The sequence below is a fragment of the Magnolia sinica genome, chromosome 16 (genome assembly GCF_029962835.1).
Source record: "Magnolia sinica isolate HGM2019 chromosome 16, MsV1, whole genome shotgun sequence".
Lineage (NCBI taxonomy): Eukaryota > Viridiplantae > Streptophyta > Magnoliopsida > Magnoliales > Magnoliaceae > Magnolia > Magnolia sinica.
In genome coordinates, this window is record NC_080588.1 from 50,862,872 (window position 1) to 50,890,044 (window position 27,173).

The 27,173-nt window shown below is 42.5% G+C and overlaps 1 protein-coding gene across 5 annotated transcripts in view; it reads right to left on the reverse strand.

Annotated features, from left to right (window-relative positions):
* The window catches only part of LOC131229282 (protein MRG1), an 81,527-nt gene that overhangs the window by 42,095 nt on the left and 12,259 nt on the right, over positions 1-27,173 (reverse strand). For 4 of the 5 annotated variants that reach the window (XM_058225191.1, XM_058225190.1, XM_058225193.1 and 1 more), the window contains exons 2-3: positions 5,242-5,295; positions 4,969-4,982 (exon numbers count right to left, since the gene is read on the reverse strand). The exons of the other annotated variant lie outside the window; for it this stretch is intronic. In XM_058225191.1, coding sequence (XP_058081174.1) covers positions 4,969-4,982; positions 5,242-5,295 — 68 coding nt within the window. The remainder of the gene's footprint in view (positions 1-4,968; positions 4,983-5,241; positions 5,296-27,173) is intronic. 5 annotated transcript variants of the gene reach the window in all.

Genomic DNA, 27,173 nt, shown 5'->3' on the forward strand with positions numbered 1-27,173 from the left:
CCCGTTGTTTTCTGTGGTGGGGTCCACTTGAGCTTTCGATTTGCCTCATTCTGTCTCATGACCTAAAGTGATCTATCCATGTCTTTATGATCTCATCCATGTCTTGGATCAAGCTTTTATTTGTGTTTACCGTTCATCCATGTCTTTATGATCTCATGAACAAGTTGGATGACAAATAAACATCACTGTGGGGCCTAGCAAGGTTTCAACGATGGAAATCATTATACCCACTGTTTCCTGTGGTATAATCCACTTGATCTTTGTATATGCTTCAATTTTGGGATCAACCCCTTAAATTATATCAAAAAACGGGTGGACGGCATGGATAGTCCATATACATTCAAGGTGGGCCCAACTAAGTTTACTCAGTACGATAAGAGCGTACGGAGTAACTCAGTATGCAATCCAATTTCAACTTAAAGACCGAGAGAGAGAGAGAGAGAGAGAGAGAGAGAGAGTTCGAAAGACTCTCTTCTTCGTCAAAGACAGCCGCAAGTCCACAACCCTAATCCATCGAAAATTCCAACCAAAATTTCCAAAAATCTCTCCAAAAATATTTTTATTTGGCAAATCCCATAATCCTCAGCGGAATCCAGAATAATTATCTTCGAACAATAAAAGAGTCTTGGGGTTTTTCTTACATGATCTAGGGATGTCGATTGCGGCCCACCAAATCCAGTCGAAAGCCACCTCATTCGATCGGTAAGATTTTATATATATATATATATATATATATATATATATATATATATATATATATATATATATATATATATATATATATAAAATCTTACCGATCGAATGAGCCTAACCGTCCAATCATTGGAATGATTTGGTATATATATATATATATATATATATATATATATATATATATATATATATATATATATATATTGCAATTTCTGGATGAGAAGAGATACTTTGTTTCTACTTGCTAGATGAGAAGAGAGGTCGCCTGTCGTGGTAGGTGTCTACAGTCTTATAATATCGCATATAAAATCAAGCAAAAATCTGGAATATCAAGCATTATCGTGTGATATATCGTCAATATTGGCAATATCTCACGATATTTTGCGATATCTTGCGATATATCGCACGATACACAGGATTTTCAAGATTTTTTTTATTTCCGGAGACTTCTAAGGGGTTTCGTATCGTTGGCTTGCGATAACGATAATATCGGCCGATAGTATTGATATTACGAACGCTGACTATATGTACTACACAAAAACCAGGCAGCAGGATAAAAGCAGGACTTGTTGTCTAACCATGCAATTTTTCTGCAGCAAGTCTCGAAAAAATGTACAAATCCAAACATGAACTAGTCAAGAAGGCCGGAATACCTATTTACATGCTGCAGGAAAACTCAGATTATACTATAGATGTGTTAGAAAGTATTATCAGAACATGTACAATCTATAGGATAGATAAAAATTGGATTGATCCCATGCAACTGAGAAACATAGTACAATAAATACTTTTGGTAACAGTCCGAAAGTAATTAGCAGGAGAGATGTATGCAGGAAACAATTCATAAAACATCCCCTTCTACAGCATTTGTACACTGAAGACAATAGTTGCTAGCTTAAGAAACAAAGCGAGTGTATCCACAAAAAAAGAAAAAAAAAATGGTGCAAGTAATGTCTAATTCTACAACGTTTTTTTATGAAGACGGGGTGTCCCCACACCTTTATAAGGCGAGACTAATCCCTGTGGATGCACACAATCACCCGCAAACCACGTGCATCGGGTAAAGCACAGGGAGGGGAATCAACGTGAGTCTGTGGGAAGCAACCTCATGGAGCTAGCCATTCGCCCAAACCCTGGGTGGGTTAATTCTACAACATTTATGATAGTAGTTATGCAAATGTGTGAAACCAGTGCAGGAAATTGTAAGTGAATAGAATTTCTGGTGAGGTGAAGGCCGTGGAAGGACTGGTGGAGAGCACCAAAGTTTAGAGGAACTATAGGATCTCTCATCAGAAAATGTTCAGTTTGTTGAGACAGAAGGTTCCATACATGGGGCCATGTTCTGGTGATCCAAACTGTTGATTGATGAAACACAAATTGATTGGGGCTGACCTGAAAATATTCAAGATTGGTACAGTTGCTGTCAAGAGGCCTAACACTTCATTACCCTCCAGCAAGAGTCCGTTTGTTTTACTGTCAGTTGTGTCCCTAGTTGTTTCTCATTTTTTAATAAAATTTTGTCATTCATCAAAGAAAAGAGGTAAGTGGTGGAAAGGATACTCACACATGCATATTTCCTTCTTTTTTAGTGGGGCATTCACCAAATGCCCATGGGAAGACTCAATCCTAGGCCTAAACCATGTCAGGAGAGTGATATACACCAGCTGGGATGCCGAGCTGGGTGGGCCTATTTCCTTTTGTTTGATAAATTTTGTTGTTGAGGAAATAAAATTCCTTTCATTCAACAAACTTCCTTTTGGAGGATAATGGCATCTAGAGAGTCGATTGGTATAAAAACCTGAGATAGTTCCACTTGTTTGAATGTCATCTCTAGTTATGCTTGGCAGGTAAAATCACCACAGAAGAGGTCCACCATTGATCCATGAATTGCATTTTTTTTAAGAAAGGCGATATTAACACAAAATGGATAGAAGGGGAACCTCGATTGTTTAAGTTGTGGAGGGAAGGGTGTATTGTCAAAACCTTCAGATGGCATCACCAAAACATGTTAGATGTCGAAGATGGCATCATAAATTCTGTTTTACAGTTTGCAATTATTGCCGGTAAGTCCTTTTTCTCTTGTTAAGTGATATATCTGTCTTTGCAAGTATTTTCAGAGCGTTATGAGGAATTAAGATGGTTTTTCTTTCATGTTCTATTTCACTATTAACTTATGTGCAAGGGTTATAGATAAGGGCAAATATCAGATCTCTGATTATAGAGAGTTTCAGAAACAAAACTAATAGTTAAATGGTAGAACTGCACTTGTTAATCATGACTCATTAGCCATCAAAGCATGACATTGAATTTTGGATATGTAACTTTCTTTGGATATTCATCAGGAAATGGAAAACCGTGGAATGCATCTTCCTTGAACAAAATTAGTTACTAATGATTAAAAGTCTGAGTTTCAATAACAATCCATTTAATCTAAACTGATTATGGAGGGTCAGGTCACTTTTAATTTTGTTTTCTTTTCTTTTATTCTTTTCTACTTTTTTATTAATTTTTTCTTTAGACAAATAACAAAGGAAAAGGGGCTCTGCTCTATCCATTAAGGTAATGGATAAGAGTCACCAACAAACACATTGCCTAGCCACACTGGTTTAGGTAGGTCATCCGCCATAGAATCAGCTTCACGAGGAACAAAACCAAAAGAAATAGCTTAATGAGCAATCAATGTTTTTAGTTTCATTCACGGAAAACCAGCTTCCAATGGGCTTAGTTGGATACCACCTCCCAAAAAAGTGCACTTTTGGAATCCCCTTCAATGATAAGGCAGACAAGGGTGCCAATAGACACCTAGCAGTGCACAAACCCATCTTAACCGCTGCTAATTCCACACAGCTGAAGTCCCCAAAACAATTTGACCTGGAAATGACCAAAATCCATTCTTGCATGCCTCTGATACCAGAAAAACCCAGATTGCCAAAAGAGCATCCATCGATGTTTAGCTTCCCACAGCCCACCAGAGCAGCATTCCAGTGAGCAATGTTTTTGGCTGGTCTTGACATTATTTACCACCTCTTTCGAGCTTCTGCACAAATCAGATAAGGAGAGACTTTTTTAACTCCTTCGCCTATCTACTCCACTACATAAGAAACTTTACTTTCTCCTTCAAACTTTCAACCAACATCACTGCATTGTCATTGTTTTTTTCATTCTTTCCAAATGCTCCATACAATCACATGTGGCTTGAGAACTCTACCAAGAGATTTAAAGGGGCCAGACCCTTGACTTTCAAAGAGATCAACCCCAGTTTTTAGAGGAACCCAACAAATCTCAAATAGTTTAAGAGCAAATACCAAATATCCCAAGCTATCCCCAGAGGATATAAAGATGATTGACCATTGCTTCATCTTTCCAACAGAGGAAGCATGCGTTTGGGGGGTATTTTTTTAGGTTACCAAGGGTGAGGTTTATATTTGCCATAGCCTTCCACATAAAGCTTCAACTCTTGGGGAAGCAAGAGGGCACAAACTGTGCCATGACCAGAAGAATGAGGGTGGGCGAGGCATAAACCCTTGGCAAAGGCTTTTGAGGAGAAAAGACCACACTGCAGGAAGCCCAAATCTGATGATCAGGATCATATGACAGAAGAAGCGCCCCATCAAGTGCAAGCAGACGCTCCTCTGCTATCAAGATCACATTTCCCGAAGTTCCCCCACAACACTGGATTCCAGTCAATCTTTCCTCCCATATATTCTTAGCATCCTTAATTATTACCCATTTAGAAGAGATCACATACAGCCTGGGGAATCTTTGTGGGAGAGAAGTATCCCCCACCCGATCAAATATCCTCCCAAAAACTATTTTTCCCAACTCCCCACTAGACACGTCTTCCCTTCTTCCAAACCTTCCCCAACTCCCTTTGGACACATCACCAAAGAATGAGATGGCTTTCCAAATTTGTAAAACTCCACCTTCTCAATACTTCCCCAATCCCCACACACACCACTTTGAAAGAAGGGACCACTTTTCCCTTTTACAAGGTCAAGTAGAGCGACTTGTGAATAACCAATGTGAATCATACCCACTAAACACGATGCAGGGAGCCAGGGACACATTCAACATTTAATAAGGCAAAAATATTAAGAGTAGACTATCTAAGGAACAAAGAAAAATGATGGCCTCAAATGAATCAATTCCATACATTCACATGCTTTCTCCAAGCAATATTGAAGAAGATATCCAGATAACAGAAGATAGATGAAACTAAGTATCAAAGGGTGACATGGAATTCTACTCCAAGCATTCGCAGTCACGTGTACTCACTTTTTGTTCCAACCCTGCAAAACAGAAAAGATTACGTCACTAGAAGGCCTAAATGGGCAAAGTCTGTTTAAATGCTAATGTTTATATGCATAATCAGGTAATAGCAACTGCCTTAGGCCCTTAGCAGCTAAAGTAATGAATGTGTATTGCAACCAAGAAAGGTAACAATGTAGCAAATGAACAACTATCATTACGGAACATAGTGAAACTGAATATGAAAATAAGTTACAAACATCAAAAGAAAAAAGAGAGAAAGAAACCCTTAATACTTACAAGGTAATGGACAAAATATTTCCGTTCCTTCTTCAGAAACTCAACTTTTTGAACCTGTGAAGAGAAGAATTGAGGCAGTCAGACTTTATCTCGGAATCAATCTTCAAGAATTTCTAAGCAATATACTGATGTGTTGAGAAGCTCTAGCATGATCAAGGGACATATCATATTCCAAAAAAAAAGAAAAAAAGAATTATATTAATTACTGAAAGTGGTACTGAACTTTAACAAAAAGTACTTCATCTAGTAAACAATAGTTCAACTTTAGGAGGTTCAAATTCTCATTGAAATGTGAAGGAACCTCTATTATAAATTAAAAGATGATTTCACATAATGAACAATCAGCAGAGTGAACAAAAGGTGATTCGAACCAAAAGGAATGCCCATAATCCTTGAAGCATTGGAGTACGCCTTTCTATAGATGCACAACGCATGAAGCAAAGTGGCAACAGATTCAGGTGCGGGAGCAAGGAAGCATCTATTTCAAAATGTTAGCAATTGTAAACATCTAGGACGCACAAGCAGAAGTGCGAGTCTGTAGTGTGATTCAAAGCGGGGGAGAGACCTGGTTAGGAGAATCCAATTAAGGTCTTTCTGTAAGTTACTTCAAAGATAAGGCAAAGAGGAGAAGGTGAGAAAACTACAAAACTAAGAACTAATACATAAAAATCATTCTCCATCCTAGTGACTATGACACTCTTTCACTAAATAGAGTGGATAATGTGTTCTACCATCGAATGGTCCTTTTATATGTTTAAGAATTTGTCTGTGCAGATTCAACAAAAGACGTAGACTAGTATGCGTTGACAGACTTGATTTACATCAAATGTGATGTGGACCAAAGCTTGCACCACAATTTTGAGAACTATTCTTGCATCTCGCCTGAAGTATCTAAGCCAACTCATCAGGCTAGCTGACAATCTTTTGTTTTCTTTTTTCACCACTCTTGAACAAGAACTTTGAAGCACAATTACGTTGGCCTAACCTTATTCCATTACTTTATACTGACTACAATTCCAATTAAGTATCTTAATGGACTTGGATCTTCTGCTTCAAAGCAGCTACTCAAGCTATCTTTTTCTTTTCGCTGACTTTAGAAGAGCATCGCTAGCACTGATTATGCCACCAGCAAAGAGATTTATAATATCAGCACACAACAGTATAATTGGCTGCAAATAAATCCATTCTTAGAAGCAAACCAGTCAAGCCACACTGGAGGTGAATATGAAAGCCCAAATATTCCCGTCTTTGGCTTGAGCACAACTTCTTTGATTTTACCCAATATCCAGCAAGTGCTCCCTGAAATTTGTTTCCTCCACCTTCTCAAGAATGCATGGCTGATTTTGGCAAGATTACCATCTCCTCACACAGGCTTGAGCAATTATCAACTTGTTGGTAGCCATTTTAACTACAAGGGAAAAGGTCTCAGAATAGTGTAAACCTTGTCTTTCTATCAGACCCTCAAGTCACAGACTGATAACTTCCAAGGAGATTCTCAAGGGACTTCAGAAAATCTATGTTCTTGTTGGTAAGATTAGTATCTCCTCACACAGGCTAGAGAAATTACTGACTTATTGATAGCCATTTTAACCATGAGGACAAAGACCTTCCAATAGTGTAAACCTTGTTTTTCTATCAGATCCTTTTGTCACGGACTGATCACCTTCAAGAAGATTCTCAAGGGACTTAGAGAGTATGGTAGAATTGTGTATAATGTAGAGATCTTTGGAAAGTTTGTAGAGTTCCTAGTAGAGTCTTGGGGAGAGTGGTGTAGTCGTGTAGATCATCCTAGAAGCTTTCTAGATTGTTCATGGCGTTAGATGATCACCACATGGCACCATCTTAGCCATCCACATAGAGAATCCAAAATATTACTAATCTGTATGACGACAACAAATTCTCATTTGTAAGAATCTTGTATGGTTAGAGCTCTTAGGCAATAAAAGCACTCTTCCATTCACTTGTGACTCTCTTGCATCTTAAAGGGTTTGGTGCACAATACTTGGTGTGTTTGCACTCAGGGGATTGGTTGAATCATTCACCAAAGGTTGTGAATTGATTTCTACGCTTGGGGGAAGCACTTGGGCCATGACAAGTAGTAACAAAATGTCCATAATGCTTGTTGGACAAGAGAGACTATGCCGTTAGAGGTGACCAACAAAAATCCAATTCAAGGCATTGAGGGCGCCATCGAGCCAAGGAGAAAGAGGTCATGTGACGTATTGGCTGCATTGGAGGCACAGTTTACACAAACATGATTGTAGCTTGCCATTGTTGACAAGCAAGAGCGGTTTAAAAGTGATGGGCAACAACGTCGAGGTCAAAAATGGGCTCAAGGAACTCAAGGAGAAGATGTTGGGTGCCTTAAAATCATTGGTTGTATAGTTGCATAAAGCATGAAGCATAGAACCAAAAAATCCAGGTGCGGGAGTGGGAGCAAGAAAGCATCACTTTCAAAACATAAACAAGTATAAATAGGTAGGAAGCAGGAGCGAGAGTGAGAGTTTGAAGCAGGAAGCAAAGTGGGAGTGGCACCTAGTTAGAAAGATCCTGCAACCACACACAACGTAGAGAGGGGGAGGTGCTTCAAGCTATTGGGATCAAGGTATACAATAACGAAATCAGTGCCCATAATGGCCAGCGTTATGACCATTACAATACGAGATCAGCCACTAAAGCCTTGTAACGGTCAACAAAAAATTCCAAGAGGAAAAACTATAAAGGTCCTGTATTGGCCCATTACAGGCCAATTTTTTTTTCTCAAAACAGGGGTTACAATCCTATGACCATAACAGATCACACCATTACCGTTATGTAACAGCTGTTACGGTCATCGCATATCTGTTTTTTAATACCAGGATGGTGATGGAGACTCCTAACATGCTAAGTGAGCAAGTTGAGGAAATTGGGGAAGATTGGACCTTGTGGAAAAGGGCTAGGGCTACGGCCATAGGTGGTGCAACAAAGGTATGAACACCAGACCCTAGGACCTTCAACAGGTCGAGGGATGCTAGGGAGTTGGATAATTTCTTGTGGCAATTGGAGCAATACTTTTAAGGCCTCCTCGTTGAAGGATGAGAGGGCTAAGGCGAGAACTGCAGCGATGTACCTCACCAGCCTAAAGACTCTATAGTGGAGAAGTCATCATGCAGACATGCAACGATGAACATCTACAATCGACACTTGAGGGACTCCAAGGAGCAACTTTATCCTGAGAGAGTCGAATACTTGGTGCGGTTGAACTTAAAGTGGTTAAAAAACACAAGGTCACGAGTATGTCAAGGAAATCTCAATGCTCATGTTACAAATCCCTAACATGCCTGAGGAGGAACTCTTCAACTTCATGGACAAGTTGCAGCGTTGACCACAACAGGAACTGCAATTACAAGGCGTGCAACACCTACTTCAGCAATTGTGTAGTGGTGGAGAGTTTGATTGAGTTCACTAGGGATAACTCTTAAAAGACAAGACCACCCAGGAGAGATGGTTATGGCTAAGTTGGGGAAGAAAGGGAGGACTCCATTGAGCACGATGGGTCTAGCAAGCCACCAATTGGCAAGGGCGACGGGGATAGGATGAATGGCAAGGACAAACCAGACGTGTCCAACCCACAGAAGATGAAGTGTTTTATCTCCAATGGACCTCACTTGGCTAGGAATGCCCAAAGAGTCATTGACCTCGCAACAAAGTTGGATGAAAAAGTGTATGAAGGCAACAAGGAGTTACACATTAAGTTGGTGCAACAACTCAATGAAATAGATGCCAAGCCCAATAACAGTTGGACTAGCTTCATCTGCAAATGTGACAATTGGGTGAAAGACTGCCCACATAAGAAGACCCTAGACTTAGTCCAAGGCGAGGAGAAGGACGGGGGGCTAAGAATCAGGTTCCTAAGTGCATGATAGAGGAAACTGGTAAAGAAGGCCAAGCCAATTGGTCAAGAGTTGTTGTTGTTTTTTTTTTTTTTTTGAAGAGCTATGAACGATTTTATTAGGAACCTACTTGACAAAATTATCAAGACAAGAAAAAATACATCTCTGAAGAGAATTTACATGTCCAAAATAGATAGAAGATTGACGATGCTGAGAGACGTACTCACTCGTCGTTGGGGAGACTCATCCACAGACGATTCTAGGAAGACAAATGGCTCCGGGTCATCGTCGGATAGTAGAGCTTTGAAGAATGTAGAGAATACAGATCTTCGGACGGTGGACGCAGAAGCAGCAGGCCGAAGCGACAAGGAATGGCAGGTTGTTTCTCGCCGGAAAAATCCATCCACGACTTCCTCATCCAGGAATCGTGTATCTTATCCTACTCTGTATGTGAAAGGCTTCCCGAAGGGATGGTTCCCGCTCAATATTGAAAGGGTTTTTGGCCGTGCTGGGGCGGTCATGGATGTGGTTATGCCTAGAGATCAAAACAGTGGAGCTTACAGAGGATTTGCACTAGTCCATATGCCTTCTGAGGCAGAGTTAGCTAGAGCAGTAGCTATGTTGCATGGAGTTAAGTTTGCAAGATGTCCTATGCTTGTTCAAAGGGCGAGATTTGGCCCGTATCTCCTTCCTTCCCAGAAGCCTCAAACCGTCGCCCCCAAGGTATACCGTCCCAAGCCCATCCCCCCCTCCACCAACCGTTTCGAAGGCTCCTTCTTTTAAGGAGGTCCTCCTTCACCAGAATCCCACTCGGCCTAGTCCTCACAGCCATTCCCTCTCGCCCGAACCCTCTCTCAGTCCTATCCCGCAACCCACTACCTCCGACCCCTCCTTTCCTAAGTTGGACGTCCCCATTATTGTTAATTTGGCGGACTTCTGCAGGGCCAGAGTTGATCTCAAGGATACGATCATCATTTTATGCGAAGAAGGTGCTTCTATTTCTCAGGTGAGAGATTGGATAGCAGAAACAACGGGTTTTCGTCCAGGCAACTATAACATCAAACCGCTGGGTTACAACGAACTTTGGGTAAAAGTGTGTCCTGGGATCAACCCGGAAATGCTGCTTATGGCAGGCCATCTTCATTCTGGAGGGTCGGTGGCCAGAGTTATGAAGTGGGATGACTTCTCCATCTTTGGCATGGAGAATTTGTGGTTTCAAGTCTGGGGTATTTCGTTGGAACTTCGGTACGACGAGTTTTTCATCTTTGTGGCTGCCTATCTTGGGTCTTATCTCGAATTGGACTCTAAGACGATGCTCGGGGAGGAGATCGGCGTCATCAGAGTCAGAGTTAGAAGGAAGAAGGGTGCTTTGCCGCTTCCGTCGATGAAGGTGGTTGTTGAGGATCGTTCTCTCAAGTTTCCGGTTATCAAAGAAGCCAAGGATGGCCCGCTTCCTCGGTGGGGTGATCTATGGCGAATCAGAGAAGGTCCCCCGCCGGCGCTGATGGAGAACCACCCGTCGCCTTCAGAAGAATGTGCACAAGCCCTATGCTCCAGTGGAGTATCATTGCGGAAGCCTGACAACCTTACTATTGCCAGTAGACGAAATGATCGCTCCCATGCTACCCGGGAGACATGTGGAGTCGTCGAGCCATCTCGGCCATCTTCTCTAGTAGCTGCAACACCTCGTCCAGCGTGCGCCCTGACGAGTCTAACGGCTCCGTTGACGCATAGCGACCGAGCAGAGAATTCGAGGTCGAAGGACATGCAAGCCGATTATCCGAGAGATATATCCGTCCGCTCGTCGGTTTGTGAGCCACGTCATCGTCCGTCGTCAAGGGCTTTTAATAGCCTGTCGGTCTCTCCCTCCCCTTCACGCAACTCGAGACGCGGGGCGCATGCTGCTGGACATCCGTGCCCAGCCTCTAGACACGTGGCAGATATCCAGGCCCTTCCCTCCTCGTCTCGCTATCTATGCGGAGTTTCCTGTTCGGGTTTGGACCCGACTCCTGCTAATACTTTCTCGACCGTTCATCAACCCACCCAACCCGTTTCATCTTCTCACCCGTTAGCCATTACCTCATCTAATATCCCCCCCAGCAATTCTCATCCTCTTCATCTCAATCGCCCTAACTCTCCCACCCTTATGTGGAAAACACCTAATATCCTTCTCACTCCTATGCATTCTTCTGAGTCCATTCTCCAACCCTGATGTCAACTCTGCTGGGAGACTTATGTCCAATTGTAGCCTTTCTGAGCATCAGTCTCGTTCCTCATCCCCTATTTCCCCTTCTAATTCCTCTCATCCCTCTGTTGATCCTTTGGAGCTCGGCCCGATCACGCTATTCCAAGACAACCTGTCCAGTGACGTCTTAATGGCGGAACCTCTGCAAATGATTGTTGATACTCAAATTGCCATCGAATTCGGAATGGAATAAATCTAATCTTTTAGCTAAGATTCAGAACAAACAATGGATAAGAGAAGCTATCGGGAAGGTTGGGAGGTCTCTCGGTTTGTCCTTTGGGGTTCGGTTGAAGGATTACATAGCTTTATTTCGGTGCATAGCGAATAGAGGCAAACCTATTGAAAAGTGCAGATCTCCAGTAAAACATCTAGCCAAGATTTCTAGTAGCCGCGAGCTGCAACAACTAGAAGCCAGTCCAGGGTTTATCTCTGCTTCAAAAGCCAAATCCAGGAGACAGGGCAATTGAGGAAGTGTGGTTAGCCAATGAAGATAATCTCTTGGAATGTCAGGGGGGTCGGCTCCAAATTTAAAAGGAGCCTGATTAAAGCCTCTATTAGTAGGAAAAATCCTGATGTTGTGTGTCTTCAGGAGACTAAGGTCTCTCTTTTCAAGGATAATCTATTGGCTACCTTGTGGAGGGCAAACGACACCAAGTGGCTTTCTTTGGATGTTGTTGGTAGCTCGGGTGGGATTCTTGTTGCTTGGAAATCGTCCAAGTGGGACCTCCTGTCTTCATCTAGCGGCGCGTGTTCGGTGACGATCAAACTTCAAGATAAGCATTCTTCTTTTCAGTGTCTTGTGTCAGTTGTGTATGGGCCTAATATTGATTCCATTAGGTCAAACTTCTGGGACGAGTTGGCCGAGGCCAGACAATCCTTTTCAGGGCCGTTCTGTGTGGTTGGCGACTTCAATGTCACTCGCTTTGCGGAAGAACACTCCAGAAGGAGAAGGCCTTCCTCTGCAATGCTTCAGTTTTTCGAGTGGATTCAGCTTCAACAACTCATTGATTTGCCACTTTTAGGAGCTAGATTCACCTGGACCAATGGCCGATCGCCTCCTATTCAACCCCGTTTGGACAGATTCCTCGTTTCTCCTGAATGGATTGAGGCTTTTCCATCTGCTCAGCCAACTGCCTTGCCGAGAACCACGACAAAACATTGTCCGATCCTTTTATCTGTGGAGGATGACAACTGGGGTCCAAAACCTCTCAGGTTCAATTCCTCTTGGCTCCAGTCAGAGGGTCTCCAGCAAAAGATAATCGAATGGTGGTCTAGCTTCCAGGTGGAGGGTTATGCTGGCCACAAGCTCCTTTGCAAACTCAAACTTCTCAAATCCAAACTGAAGGAATAGCGTCAGCAGGAGGTTCAGAAGAGAGAAGCCGAAGACGAAGCTCTTCTTGCCGAACTCCAGAGAATTGATTTGGAGTCTGAAGCTAATCCGATCTCGCCAGAATCCCTATCCAGGTGCATTAGCATTATTCAGGAGCTCTCGAACAGAGCCCTTAAAGAAGAAGCCTCCTGGAGGATCAAATCTAGAGTTAGCTGGATTGCTGAGGGTGACAAAAATACTAAGTTCTTTCATAATATGGCTAATATGCATGCCCGGTCTAAGGCCATCATCAGCATATTTGATAATGGGAACAGAGTTGAGGATAAAAAGGAGATTGAAAATCTCGCCATTACTCATTTCAAAGACCTTCTGTCGGCTTAAAACTGCGTCAGACTACGCTTAGACAATATTTCCTTCAGTGGATTGGAGGTTACTGATGCTAACTTGTTGGAATCTCAATTCACTGAAGTTGAGGTCAAGGCCGCAGTCGATGCATTGGGAGGGGACAAGTCTTCAGGGCCAGATGGATTTCCGATTAGCTTTTATCATAATTTTTGGGAGTCTGTCCACCATGACGTCCTTCTGTTCGTCCAGGAATTCCAAGCTAGAAGTAGACTATCAAAAGGGCTTGGTGCTTCATTCATTTCCCTTATTCCTAAGGTGACTAGAGCCAGTTCTTTTTCTGAATTCAGACCTATTAGTATGATAAGGAGCCCCTATAAAATCTTTGTGAAAATCTTATCTTCTCGGCTTTCAAAAGTTATCGGGAATCTCATCTCTCCTAATCAAAATGCTTTCATCAAAGGTAGACAGATTACAGATGGAGCTCTTATCACCAATGAAGTTCTCCATTCTTGGCACAAGTCTAAGTCGAAAGGAATTTTTTGTAAGTTGGATGTTGCCAAGGCTTACGATCACGTTGATTGGGATTTTCTTCTTTATATGCTTTCTCAGATGGGCTTCGGGGTCAGGTGGAGAAGGTGGATCGTTGCTTGCATCGGTTCGGCCCACTTTTCTATAATTCTAAATGGATCCACCATAGGCTTCTTTAAAAGCTCGAGAGGGTTGCGGCAGGGGGACCCCCTCTCCCCTCTTCTCTTCCTTATTGTCGGCGAGGCGCTGTCTAAAATGTTCATCAGAGGGCAGGAGCTAGGTTTCCTCCAGGGCATTGCGATGCCTGGGTTGTCAGATCCCCTTACTCACATCCAGTTTGCTAGCGACACCCTTATCTTCTATGACGCATTGGTTGAATGCATCGAGAACCTCCTTATTACCCTGCGTTGTTTTGAAGCAGTCTCTAGTCTTAGAATCAATATGAGCAAATCAAAGATGCTTGGAATTAACGTTCCTTTTCAAACTCTCCAGACATTTGCAGCAACGCTCGGTTGCCATGTAGATACGTTTCCAACTTCCTTTGTTGGTCTTCCCCTCTTGGGGACCCCTACCGAAATCTATGTGGGAGAGGGTCATCAGCAAGTTTCAAAAGTACCTAGCTTCTTGGAAATGCCGTTATTTATATATGGGCAGTCGGCTGACGCTGATCAAAGCAGCCCTTACCAGCCTCCCCCTCTACTTCATGTCACTGTTCAGATGTCCAGGCCCAGTTCTAAAGTCTATCGACAAAATTAGAAGAGACTTCTTGTGGTTTGGTAAGGAAAATCAGAGGAAGATTCATTTGCTTGAGTGGAACGAAGTTTACAAAGTGTTCAGGGAGGGCGGTGCTAATGTTAAGAATCTGAAAGTCATGAATTCGGCGCTGCTAGGGAAATAGACTTGGAGACTTGCCTCTGAAAAGGATGCTCTATGGGCCTCGATTGTTAAAGGGAAGTATGGTTCTTCGCACGGTGGTTGGTGGCCTAAAGAATTTGCGTATTATAAGGCTTTGAAAAGGAATTCTTACAGCTAAAAATCCAGTAATAGAGAACAGTAGCAATGTGTTGGGTAACAGCTCTTCTATTCGGTTCTGGGAAGATTTATGGGTTGGGGAAAAGCCTCTAAAACTTCAATTTCCTCAAATCTACCGGATTTCTCCCGACAAAGATATCCTTATCAACAGATGTTGCTCTCTCACGCCAGTTTAAACTGTCTGGGACATCAGATGCACCAGAAATCTCAACGATAGTGAAGCCAGGGAGTTTACAGCTCTTCAAGACTGCATTTCTAAGACAATGCCTCTCCCTACTCAGCCCGACAACCTTGTTTGGTTGTTGGAGAAATCTGGTTCTTTTTCCATTAAGTCCCTGTACGCCTTCATTTATCCTACGGCGCACATCTCGCATGACGTTGCTCTGTTCATATGGAATTACCCAGTTGCTCCTAAGTTCATTTGTTTTAGATGGCTTGCGGGTCATAATAGAATCTGATGCAGGACATGGAAAATTAAATATGATATGCAAGATTTCAGGCTTAGATCCTACCAATTCAGAAACAATCACACAAATTCCACGTCCCACATGAAAATCCAAACATTCAATTAAAAAGGGGAATCTATGCGAGTCCAAGCCAACACAAGCTAGGACTGGACCAATAAAAATTATAAACCAAACGATGTCAAAGGAAAATAAAATCAACTACTCATGCATAAAAATCAGTCCCTAATCCAAGGGATTCCCTAATTTCAATTCAGGGAATCCTGAGCCAAAAGATGATCTCACGTGTGGACAGCAACAATGGCCCAGATGGACGTGCGTTGATCCCGGCCGCACGTGTGTGGGGCCCACTATTCAGAAAAAGGCCACCTTGGCCCTGGTCGGACAGGGATGGACTCCAAAACTCTCAAATCTCAGCTCGATCCGATGTACGGTTTGTGCGTGGTGCTCCGCCGAAATTTCAGCTCGCCTGCGGGCCGAAATCTGGAAACTTGCTGTGATGAAGAAATCTGATGCAACAAAAGGACAAATTCGAAGTACGGATGGTGGAGGAAGATGGAAAAAAATGATGGAAGATAGGGGTGAATTGGGATCGATGTGGCTTCGCACCACGGTAGCTAGCCCTTCGAAAAGGGAGGGCTTCGCACCCACTTTTGAATTCTTCCACCACTCACGAAGAGAGCAGAAAAATAAAGCAGAAATTTTTTTATTAACTTCAATGAATAAAAAGAACTACAAGGGGTACCTACTTATAGGGAGAACCCTATACCCAAAAACTCGCACCATGTGCGATACCTATTACTTGGCGATGAAGTAAACTAAAATAAAAATTAAACAAGGAAATCTAAAGCGTTCACGATGTTCTAAATAATAACAATAAGCAAAACCTAAAATATAAAACCAATCCGACGAGTGGGCCACGATCATGAGATCCCATGGTGGGCTTTTCTTGACTATCGGGCCACTTTTCTGAACCAAAACTTGACTTCTAGTTAGGAGGCCCTCCCTGGACGTCGTCATCGAGCCAGATCGATGGTGGGGTCCTCCTTCTACGTAGGTACGTGCGTAGGGGAGGCGGCGTGAGTGCACGTGATGTCCCCATCAGAATCCTTACTATTGACAACCTGGCTAAGAGAGGCATGCAAATCATAAATATTTGCTTGTGTTGTATGCGTGAGGTAGAATCAATGAACCATTTGTTGGTTCATTGCTCTTTCATTTCTCTTATTTGGGCAGAGTTTTGTCAGAGATTTTCGGTTAGTTGGTGCACTCCCGAATCAGCCGTCAATCTACTCTCTTCTTGGAATGGTCTCAATCTTGGGAGGATCAAATCCATCATCTGGCGCATGGCCATTCTTGCTATCTGGTGGGCTGTTTGGGAAGAAAGGAATGAAAGATGCTTCAATGACATTTCTTCTACCGTTAAGGCCGTGGGATCTAAGGCTAAAAAGATGGTGATCGAATGGGCTACAAATGTTAAGGAATTGAATACCTTAGATCTTAGTTTTTTAGGCAGTTAGGGGCTTTTCTCCCCCCCCCCCCCCCCGGCCCTTTTCTGTTTCTTTCCTTCCCTTGTTTCCCTTCTCCTTTTAGTTTAATGCATTTTCAGTTTGTTGCCTTTAAATATGTGTGTGTGTGTGTAGAACTACATTAATATCAACGTGAAGACGCTCTATTGCCCATTCAGCTACATCCCTTTTCACCTTCCACAAAACTTGTTCCCAAGGTTTGAGCTCGTTGTCAAAACAGCGAGCGTTGCGATCAAGCCATAAGTTCCAAAGGCATGCCCATAAGGATTAGGCGTCAAACAATTACCTTATCTTTTGCCAAGTGAAAACCATGCCAGCCCAAAGCAATTGTGGAACTGATTGTGGCATTATCCATTTCACCTCGAATATACAAAATATGTGATCCATAGCTATTTTGCAAAAGGGCAATGGATTAAAAGATGGTCCTCTGGGTTCGAGTGGCATTTCACCCCTAACCACAACTCATCCACTGATTCTTCAACTTCAGTCAGTTCAAACCTCCACTTAGTTTCACCCAAGCTTCATCCTGGTCATGGATAGATCACCCAAGTTCGGGTCCATAAGCAGTGAAAATTGCCCTATGAAGACTCGCTATCGCTACGACTCTGGTGGGTTCCCTTGACCAAGCCTCTGCCTTTGAGTCGCCAACTCATACTTCAACAGGCTAATATGGAATAGAAAAGGCCCTATCTTCAATAGGCTAAGATAGAATAGAAAACGCCAAACAATTACCCTATCTTTTGCCCAGTGAAAACCATGCTAAGCCCAAAGCAATTGTGGAACTGATTGTGGCATTATCCATTTCACCTCGAATATATGAAATATGTGATCCATAGCTATTTGACAAAAGGGCAATGGATTAAAAGATGGTTAGCTGACTTCGCATTGCTCATGCAGAGAAGGCAAATGTTTTGGAGAGTCATTCCCCTCTTCTGAAGATTGTCTATCGTTAGAATCCACTTCATACCTGCCGGCCACGTAAAGGAGGAAACCTTTTAGGGGGAGGAAACCAGAATGCGAAAGGGATCAGGCTATCCGAAGCAGTCCGCGAGGGGCGAATCTTATATTCTTATTGTAAAAAGAAACAGGGAATAATGGTGGGGAAGCACCAATAGTCTTGCTAAGACTTCTAGCTCTACGTCCAAAAGGCCCCTCCTACATGGGGGGCACCATGGCCCCCTCCCTCCTTCAGAAGAGTGGCATTGATCTACAATGTTCTCCAAAGATAGAGTCACTAAGGGAAGACCTCCATTGAAGGCCTACCTCCGCACCCTGTATCCTCCCAAAACCTTATCCGAGAACCATTCCCAAGATTAAATGATGAGGCAACTATAACCGACGGAGAAACCAAGTATGGCCAAGACACGGTAGAGCGATGTCTTCTTGATCTCCCACCCCCTTTTTTCCAACCCATACTTTTTTTGCTATTACTTCCCTCCAAAGCTTTCCTTCTTCGACATTGAATCTCCATTGCCACCTTTTTTTAGCACACCCACACACATCACAATGGGTACTCGAACCCATGACCTTTGTGTTGAAACTCTTGTGAGTCTACAACTGAGCCATGAGTAGAGACCCATCTCCATTGCCACTTGACAAGCAAAGCCACGTTCATATAATCGAGGTCTCTCAGACTTGCACCCCCTTCAGCCAAGGTAAGCATACCTCTTCCCATTTTAAGAGGTGAAATTTATGGTTTTCCTTCACATCTTACCCCAAAAAATCCCTTCGCATCTTTTTTCCTTCGTCTAGCACCAATTTCAGGCATCTATAGAGGGACAAGAAATACAATGGGAGATTAAAGAGGGTCAATTTTATAAGGGTTATGCGCCTAGCTAAAGACAACTTCCTACCTTTTCATCTTGATAGTTTCCATTCAAATATCTCGATCACCTTACTCCTCTAGTGCTTTAGGGGTTTCCCCAAACATTGAGGGAGACATTTTTTTTTTTTGAAAGATGACTTGATTTCATTATAAGGAAAAAGGAAGCAATACAGCAGAAAAAAAAGAAAAAAAAAAAAAAAACAAACAAACTAACTAACTAAATAAACTGTCTGATGAGAGAACGGACATTACATAATTCCTAAGAAAAGCAAATCTGGTTCCTTAAACCGGAGCTTGATGACCGCCCATTCTAACAACATTCGCTTAGCCTGAGAAATGGAATCCTCAACTGTATTTGATATGTTATCAAAACATCTATAATTCCTCTCTTTCCAAACTGCCCACCAAACTGCTAAAATTGACATTATCCATAGATGGTTTTTTAGCTTGCCTAACCTGACACCATGCCATGCAAAAAGGAAATTGTCTGCCGAGGCTGGGCTACACCAACTGATACCAAAACATTGAAAAAACTCAGTCCAGACCTTTGAGGAGAAAGAGCAACGAAGGAGTAGGTAGTCTACCAATTCTTCTTCTTTCATGCAACATAAACATACGTTAACAATAGGCATTCCTCTTTTCTTCAAATTGTCCACCGTGAGAATCTTTTTCTGCCCCACCAACCAGCTGAACACCGCCACTTTTGAAGGAACCTTGTATCTCCATACCTGAGAGAGAGGATGGGTCTTTGAGACCGAATCGGAGGACAACATCTGATACAGGGACTACACCGAGAAAACACCGTTTTTGTCCCATCTCCACGAAAGTCTATCAGCTGACTGCTGGTCCATTTTGAAGAGGTGAAGGTTGTGAAGCATGTCTGCGTATTCCGATATCTCCCAGTCTTGAAGGGATCTTCTGCACTGCACGTCCCAAACTGTTTCTTCACCTGAAGAGGAATAGCATCTGACAATGGAGATATCTTTCCTAGGGGCAAGCTGGAAAATGTCAGGAAAACAATCTTTGAGGGGAGAGTCTCCCAACCAGATGTCTTCCCAAAAACGAATTCTATCACCCCTACCTGGAACAAACTTTACTCCCTTTAGAATCTGATTCTTCATAGCTAAGATGCCCCTTCCAAAGGGCGGAAGTCCTGTAAATGGAGGAGGACTTTGTCCACCAGCCGCCCTCCGAAGAACCGTATTTACTCTTGATAAGCTTATTCCAAAGATGTTCGTCTTCCGACCCCAATCTCCAGATCCACTTCCCGAGAAGAGCAAAGTTCATATGCTTGAGATTTTTTATTCCTACTGCCATTGAATGAGGTGAAATAGGATGAGGGGAAGGATCCCATTCCACATCTGAATACTCTTGCAAAGCTTGTTAATTCTTCTTTGGAAAGCCCAATCCCAAGCATCTCACTCTTGCCCATGTTAATTTTCAGCCCAGAAACTCTTTGAAACATCCCAAAATATTACGCAAGTTGTCAATCTTGACCGTCTCCGCCAATTGGTTGAGAGTTGATGGATGTGAATGTGCAAATCAATGGCATAACCATTCGAACAATGGTGGACGTGGGAGGACGTGGGAGCAACCCACAACTTCATCTCAAGGGAGAAGGTGAAGCAGCTAGGTATAAAACTAGCGAAGGACATGCAAAATCAAGGAAGTCAATTTAGAAGCCAAACCCATTCAAGGTATCGCCAAGGACATCTAGCTATTGGTGGGTTGGTTGCCAAGACGAGTCTCTCCACCATTTCTTTGGAAGATTTCAGGGTCATAATGGGCATGGACTTCCAATGTGAGGCCAAGGCGATTCCAATTCCCTTCCTCAAGGTGATGTGCATCATGGATGAGGGACATCCATAATTGTAGCAATGGTGCATAGAGGAAAGGAAAGGTTGGGACAATATCAGTTTTGCAACTAATTTAAGGAGAAAAGGATGGAACAACATGACGTGAAAGTTCGAGGAACTATTATGGAGGATCATCAATGAGTGGTTGACAAGGGCGTCAATGCAATAGGTGGGGGAGATTGTCACAGCCAATCATCTCCATGGAGATTTTTCAAGGGACTTAACAAATTTATGCTATTCTAGTCATACAGTAGAGGCTTTTTGTGCATAAGTGTATAGAATTGTAGAAAATTCTTGAGTATGGTAGGGTTGGGTAGAGTAGCGTTAAGATCTCTTAGGGGGGCGTTTGGCGCATGGTATTAGATGGGATTAGGTGGGAGGAATTGCATTTGGTCCCATGCCAATTCCACTCAATGTTTGGGAAGAATGGAAAAGCTTGGAATCAGATCAGATGGAATTCCATTGGGTCCCGTGCCAATTCCACTCAATGTTAGCAAGTTGTGTAGGTCCCACCATGATGTGTGGGCTATATCCACACCGTCCACCCATTTTTCAAGATCATTTTAGAGCATGGGCCAAAAAATCAAGTAGATCTAAAGCTCAAGTGGACCCCACCATAGAAAGCAGCGAGGATTGAATACCTACCGTTGAAAACTTCTTTGGGGCCACATAAGTTTTGGAACTACCTCATTTTTAGGCCCATGCCATAAAATGAGGTTACAAAACAAATGAACGGTTTGGATATAACACGTGTTATTTTCAATGGTTTCAAATGATGATGGGTATATCCATTCAATATACCACCGTATTACAAACATAGCATGGAATTAAGCTTATCCCATGGTAACAGGGAACAATCCCTGCCATATGTAATAATTACGTTTTTTTAATCCCATCCCACCTAATCCTTCCCAATACCATGCGCCAAATAGGCCCTTAAAGTTTATAGAGTTCTCTAGTCGAGTTTAGGCAGAGTGGTATAAATCATCCTAGAAGATTTCTAAGTTATTCCTAACTGTTGGATGATCACCACACTATCCTCGCCATCCACGTAAAGTATCCAAAACGTTCCTAAGTCTATATAAGGAGGAGGGATCCTCATTTGTCACCATCCAAGAAACTTGAAAGCTTTGGATATCTTAAGCAATAGAGGAATTCTTTCATTCAATTGCATCACTCTCGCATTCTATTGGTTCAATGCATAACACCTTGGTTGTCTACACTTGGGGGATCGGCTGACAAGTTCACAAAGGGTTTTTGAGTCCAATGCCACGGTCTACACCTGAGGGAAGCACTTAGGTTGTGACCAAAGTTGTTGAATCACATATGTGATCATGTGCAATCGCACAATCGCATATGCGATCGCATATTTTTTTTTTGAAAATTATATATATATATGGGGGAAATTCAAAAAATATATAAATATATATAAGAAACTAATGAGAACTTTTCTAAGTTAATAGATAATAATGTTACATATTTAAAATACATTTGAGAGAGATAAAATCAATTAAACATCAAGTCATCTGATGGGGACATCATGCGCACGCGCACACGAGCATGCACACCTACGCACGTACATATGCAGGAGGGCCCCACCATCGATCTGGCTCGATGACGACGTCCAAGGAAAGCCTCCTAGCTAGAAGACAAAGTTTTGGTTCAAAAGGGTGGGCCCGATAGTCAAGAAAAGCCCATCATGGGATCTCATAATCGTGGCCCACTCGTCGGATTAATTTCATATTTTAGGTTTTGCTTATTGTTATTATTTAGAACATTGTGAACGCTTTAGATTTCTTTGTTTGGTTTTTATTTTAGTTTACTTCATCGCCAAGTAATGGGTTGCGCACATGGTGCGAGTTTTTGGGTATAGGGTTTTCCCTATAAATAGGCACCCCTTGTAGTTCTTTTCATTCATTGAAGCTTAATAAAAATTCTTGCTTTATTTTTCAGCTCTCTTAGTAAATTATGGAAGAATTCAAAAGTGGGTGTGAAGCCCTCCCTTTTCGAAGGGCTAACTACCGTGGTGCGAAGCCACATCTATCCCCATCCGCCCCTACCCTCTTCCATCCATATCTCTTATCTTCATCATCATTATTGCTTTGAATTTCTCAACTTTTGCAGCTATTCATCCCCTACAGCCAATTTCCAGAATCTGGACCTGTAGGAGGGCTAAAACTTCGGTGAAACACTACGCCACGACTTTACGTCGAATCATCGTCAAACTTGGAGGGATTGGAGGTCTCCCCTGGCCGACCAAGGCCTAGGTGTCACTTTGGAGAGGCGGGCTTCCATCACACGTGCGGCCAGCCCACCCGCGCACACGCAGGAGCTTTCTCTAGGTCAGGTTTTCCTCTAGTTTTCCTTTTTTTCATTCCTATTTCTTAAACCCTAGCCTTAGTTTGCATTAGCCCTAATTTATTTGCCCTTTTTTTCACCCTAGGATTCCTTGAATTGAGATTGGGGAATCCCTTGGATTACGGACTGTTTGATATGCATGTGTGGTTGATTTTTATTTCCCTTTGAGCATCGTTAGGTTTATAATTTTTATTGGTCCAGTCTTAGCCTATGTAGGCCTGGACCCGCATAGATTCGCCTTTACTTGAATGTTTGGACTTTTTATATGGGATATGAAATTTGTGTAACTATTTCTGAATTGGTATGATCTAAAAGCCTGAATTCTTGCATCTTATACTTAAATTTCATATCCTGCATCAAATTTGGTATCAGAACCTAGGGTTCTTGCAGGGGAATTCACCACATATTTAAGGTTTAGTTTGTTTGAGTCCTTCATGCATTCAGTCCATCATATATAGCTGAATTTTAGTAACGGAGTGTAGTCTCCTTCATATAGAGTCTCATAAGGTCATTTAGTTTTTAGACACGTATAGTTGCCATAGCAGGTCCTTAGGTTGAGCAAGTCAGTGTATGCCCACACGTACGGGTCGTGGTTTCGATTTGCACCCTACACTAAACATGGAACAACTGCTAGAGTCACTAAACAAGTTGTCCCAGCAGATCGAGTCTTAGGATAAGCGCTTAGAACAAGACATAGATCAATGCCTTGACCAAATAGAGGCCTCCCTCAGGAAAAACTCCACCATTAGGAAAGATGGTCAATCTCAGGCAGGTGACCAGGAGGATAGACTAATGAATGGAGGTGGCCAAGGAATCAGTCATGGGCGTGCACTCGTACCCCCACCCCATGAGGGACATCAAGACCATTATTTTGAGGGGTACAACATGTGCAGCCTCGTGGCTAGAGAGAGTGCACCAGAGGCTAGTGTAGAGTTACTTACTGAGGCCATTCCGATAGTGGATGAGTTTCATGATGTCTTTCCTAATGATCTACCAGTTAAGTCTCCCCTTAAGAGGGATATAGAGCACACCAGAACATGGGACACCATAATACCTACAGCCGAGTTTGCGTTTAATAGTTCTGTTGATAGGTCCACAGGTCTCAATCCTTATGAAGTCGTTACTGGTTATAAACCTGAGAAACCTATTGATCTTGTCCTTATGTCACTGTCCCATAGGCTGTCAAAGCCTGCCGAGTCTTTTGTGCATCACATTCATTCATGGTATCAAGAAATCAGGCAGAAGATCACTACTAGTAATGAACATTACAAATTTTCTGCAAACCAGCATAAATGTTTCAAGGAATTCAATATAAGGGACTCTGTGATAGTCCGCATCAGGCCCGAGCGGTATCCTCTAGGGGCCGTTCGTAAGTTACACGCGCGTAGCGCTGGACCCGTCAAAATTATAAAACGAAACGGTCTCAATGCTTATGTAGCAAATCTTTCACTCTCTTTGGAAATTAGTTCCACATTCAATGTGGAGGATCTAGTTGCATTTCAAGGGGTCATTGATGCATTGTCCAGCCTTTTGCCTAACCATCTTGATTCATCAGACCTTTCCCTTGATCCATGGCCCCCTCCCGATCTATTTTCCCAGCCTCTACCTCTCGTACTTATCCGTTTCGACACATCTTCCCAGCTACTACGTCCCATACCTACCCCTCCAGACCCATTTTTCCAACCTACCTCCCATACCTACCCGTCCCGACCCATTTTCTCAGCCTCTACCTCCCATACTTACCTGTCCTGACCCATCTTCCCAGCTACTACGTCTCATACCTACCCTTCCCGACCCATTTTCTCAGCATCTACCTCACATACCTACCATTCCCATACCTAGAGAGGAAATAGAAGATATTCTTGACCATCAGATAATATCCACGTTGGACGGTGGGTTTCAGAAATACCTGGTTAAATGGAAGTCACGCCCAGCTTCAGACAGCACGTGGCTCACTGAAGAGGAACTTTAGAGACTTGTTCCTGACATCCTGGATCGGTTCAGGAGTTTTATTTCGCCAGTGGGAAAATCTTCGCAGCTGGGGAGAATTGATGGGGACATCATGCGCACACGCACACGCACACCACCCCCTACGCACATACGTATGCAGGAGGGCCCCCCTACGTCATCGAGTCAGTTCGTCTTCGATCTGACTCGATGACGACGTCCAGGGATGGCCTCCTAGCTAGAAGACGAACTGTTGGTTCAAAAGGGTAGGCCCAATAGTCAAGAAAAGCCCATCATGGGATCTCATGATCGTGGCCCACTCGTTAGATTGATTTCATATTTTAGGTTTTGCTTATTGTTATTATTTAGAACATCGTGAACGCTTTAGATTTCTTTGTTTGGTTTTTATTTTAGTTTACTTTATCGCCAAGTAATAGGTTGCGCACATCGTGCGAGTTTTTGGGTATAAGGTTTTCCCTATAAATAGACACCCCTTGTAGTTCTTCTCATTCATTGAAGCTTAATAAAAATTTCTGCTTTATTTTTCTGCTCTCTTTGTGAGTTGTGGAAGAATTCAAAAGTGGGTGCGAAGCCCTCCCTTTTCAAAGGGCTAACTACCATGGTGCGAAGCCACATCTATCCCCATCCGCCCCTACCCTCTTCCATCCATATCTCTGATCTTTTATCATCATTATTGCTTTGAATTTCTCAGCTTTTGCAACTATTCATCCCCCTACAGCCAGTTTCAGAATCTGGACCTATATGAGGGCTGAAACTTCGGACTTCGGCGGAACACTACGCCTCGACTTTACATCGGATCGTCGTCAAACTTGGAGGGATTGGAGGTCTCCCTTGGCCGACCAAGGCCTAGGTGTCATTTTGGAGAGTCGGACTTCCATCACACGTGCGGCCAGCCCACCTGCGCAGGTGCGTCAGCCCCAGGCCACCATCTGCACGCAGGAGCTTTCTCTGGATCAGGTTTTCCTCTGGTTTTCCTTTTTTTCATTCCTATTTCTTAAACCCTAGTCTTAGTTTGCATTAGCCCTAATTTATTTGCCCCTTTTTTCACCCTAGGGTTCCTTGAATTGAGATTGGGGAATCCCTTAGATTACGGACTGTTTGCTATGCATGTGTGGTTGATTTCTATTTCCCTTTGAGCATCATTAGGTTTATAATTTTTATTGGTCCAGTCTTATAGCCTGTGTAGGCCTGGACCCGCATAGATTCCCCTTTACTTAAATGTTTGGACTTTTTATATGGGATATGGAATTTGTGTAACACGTTTCTGAATTGGTATGATCTAAAAGCCTGAATTCTTGCATCTCATACTTAAATTTCATGTCCTGCATCATCATCCACATTTAACAATATAGTTAATAAGAAATAACAACAAAATCAACAAGCTATTTATTTATTATTGTAGAAAATCAACAAGCTATCTTCCTTGAAACTTGAAAGTGCTTGAATCTTGATCTTCTAACTTCCAAGAGAGAGGGAATGTAGAAGAGAGATTAAGATCACTTGGAAGTATGAAATACAAGAGAGAGAAAAAGAGATTAAGACCACTTGTAATTAAGAAATGTAAGAAAAAATAGAGTAAGAGAATTTTGGAGTGAGAATATTGCAAATGGAGGAGATTTGGAAGCCTTTCTATACGCAAAATGTTGTTTTTATGCCAAAAAAAAAAAAAATTAAAAAAAAAAAATCAATGTGCCATGGCCAATATGCGATCGCATATGTTGTATGCGATCACATACATCGCATATGCAATCGCATATTTTCGCATATGCCACATATGCGATCGCATATGTGCCATGATCGTATATGTGATTTGCATATGGATATGCGCATATGCGATCGCACATGACAACAATGGCTGTGACATTTCTCTGCCATTCTTGCTTTTACCAATTACACCCATTTTTCTTATCAATGTTCTCATTACCTATTCTAAGTAACAAATCACAGGTTTCCATTTTTGCAAAGTTGCGCAACTTCTCCATCCATGTGTTTGATCCAATTCTTATGAACTTATAAATTCTTCAAAGGTTAGCAGTTCTAGAAGAGGGAACTATTTCCCTTCATCGCCTATGCTATACTTTATATATTTATAACCTAAAATTTATTAGAAAGGGAGAAAGAACCACTATCCAATCAATCAAGATAACTGATGTAGGGAGACCTCCCATCACCCCTATACCATCACAGGGCCCAGGGGTGAACCCCATGGTACGCACAAGCAGTGGCAATGGGTATTAAAACCATGTGTTTGAGCTATACTTGTATGAAACGGGATGCGATGCGGCACAAGGTTCAGGTGTGGGAGTGGGGAAGCATCTATTTCAAAACGTTATCAAGTATAAATAGCTTGGTTAGAAGGATGGTGCAACTAAGGTTTGAAGTACTTCTAGTACATATAGTGGTTTATTAAAGCCTCTTAAGGCTAGACGTGTGAGTCTTAGGTCACATGAGATAACAAAACTGACCTTTTGTGTGGGCCCATGTGTTCCTCAAAAGTCCACATGAGTATCCCAAAAAAAAAAAAAAAAAAAAAATTTAAAAAGTCAGTCCACATGGGTAGTCCTGTGTAGAGGGAACTAG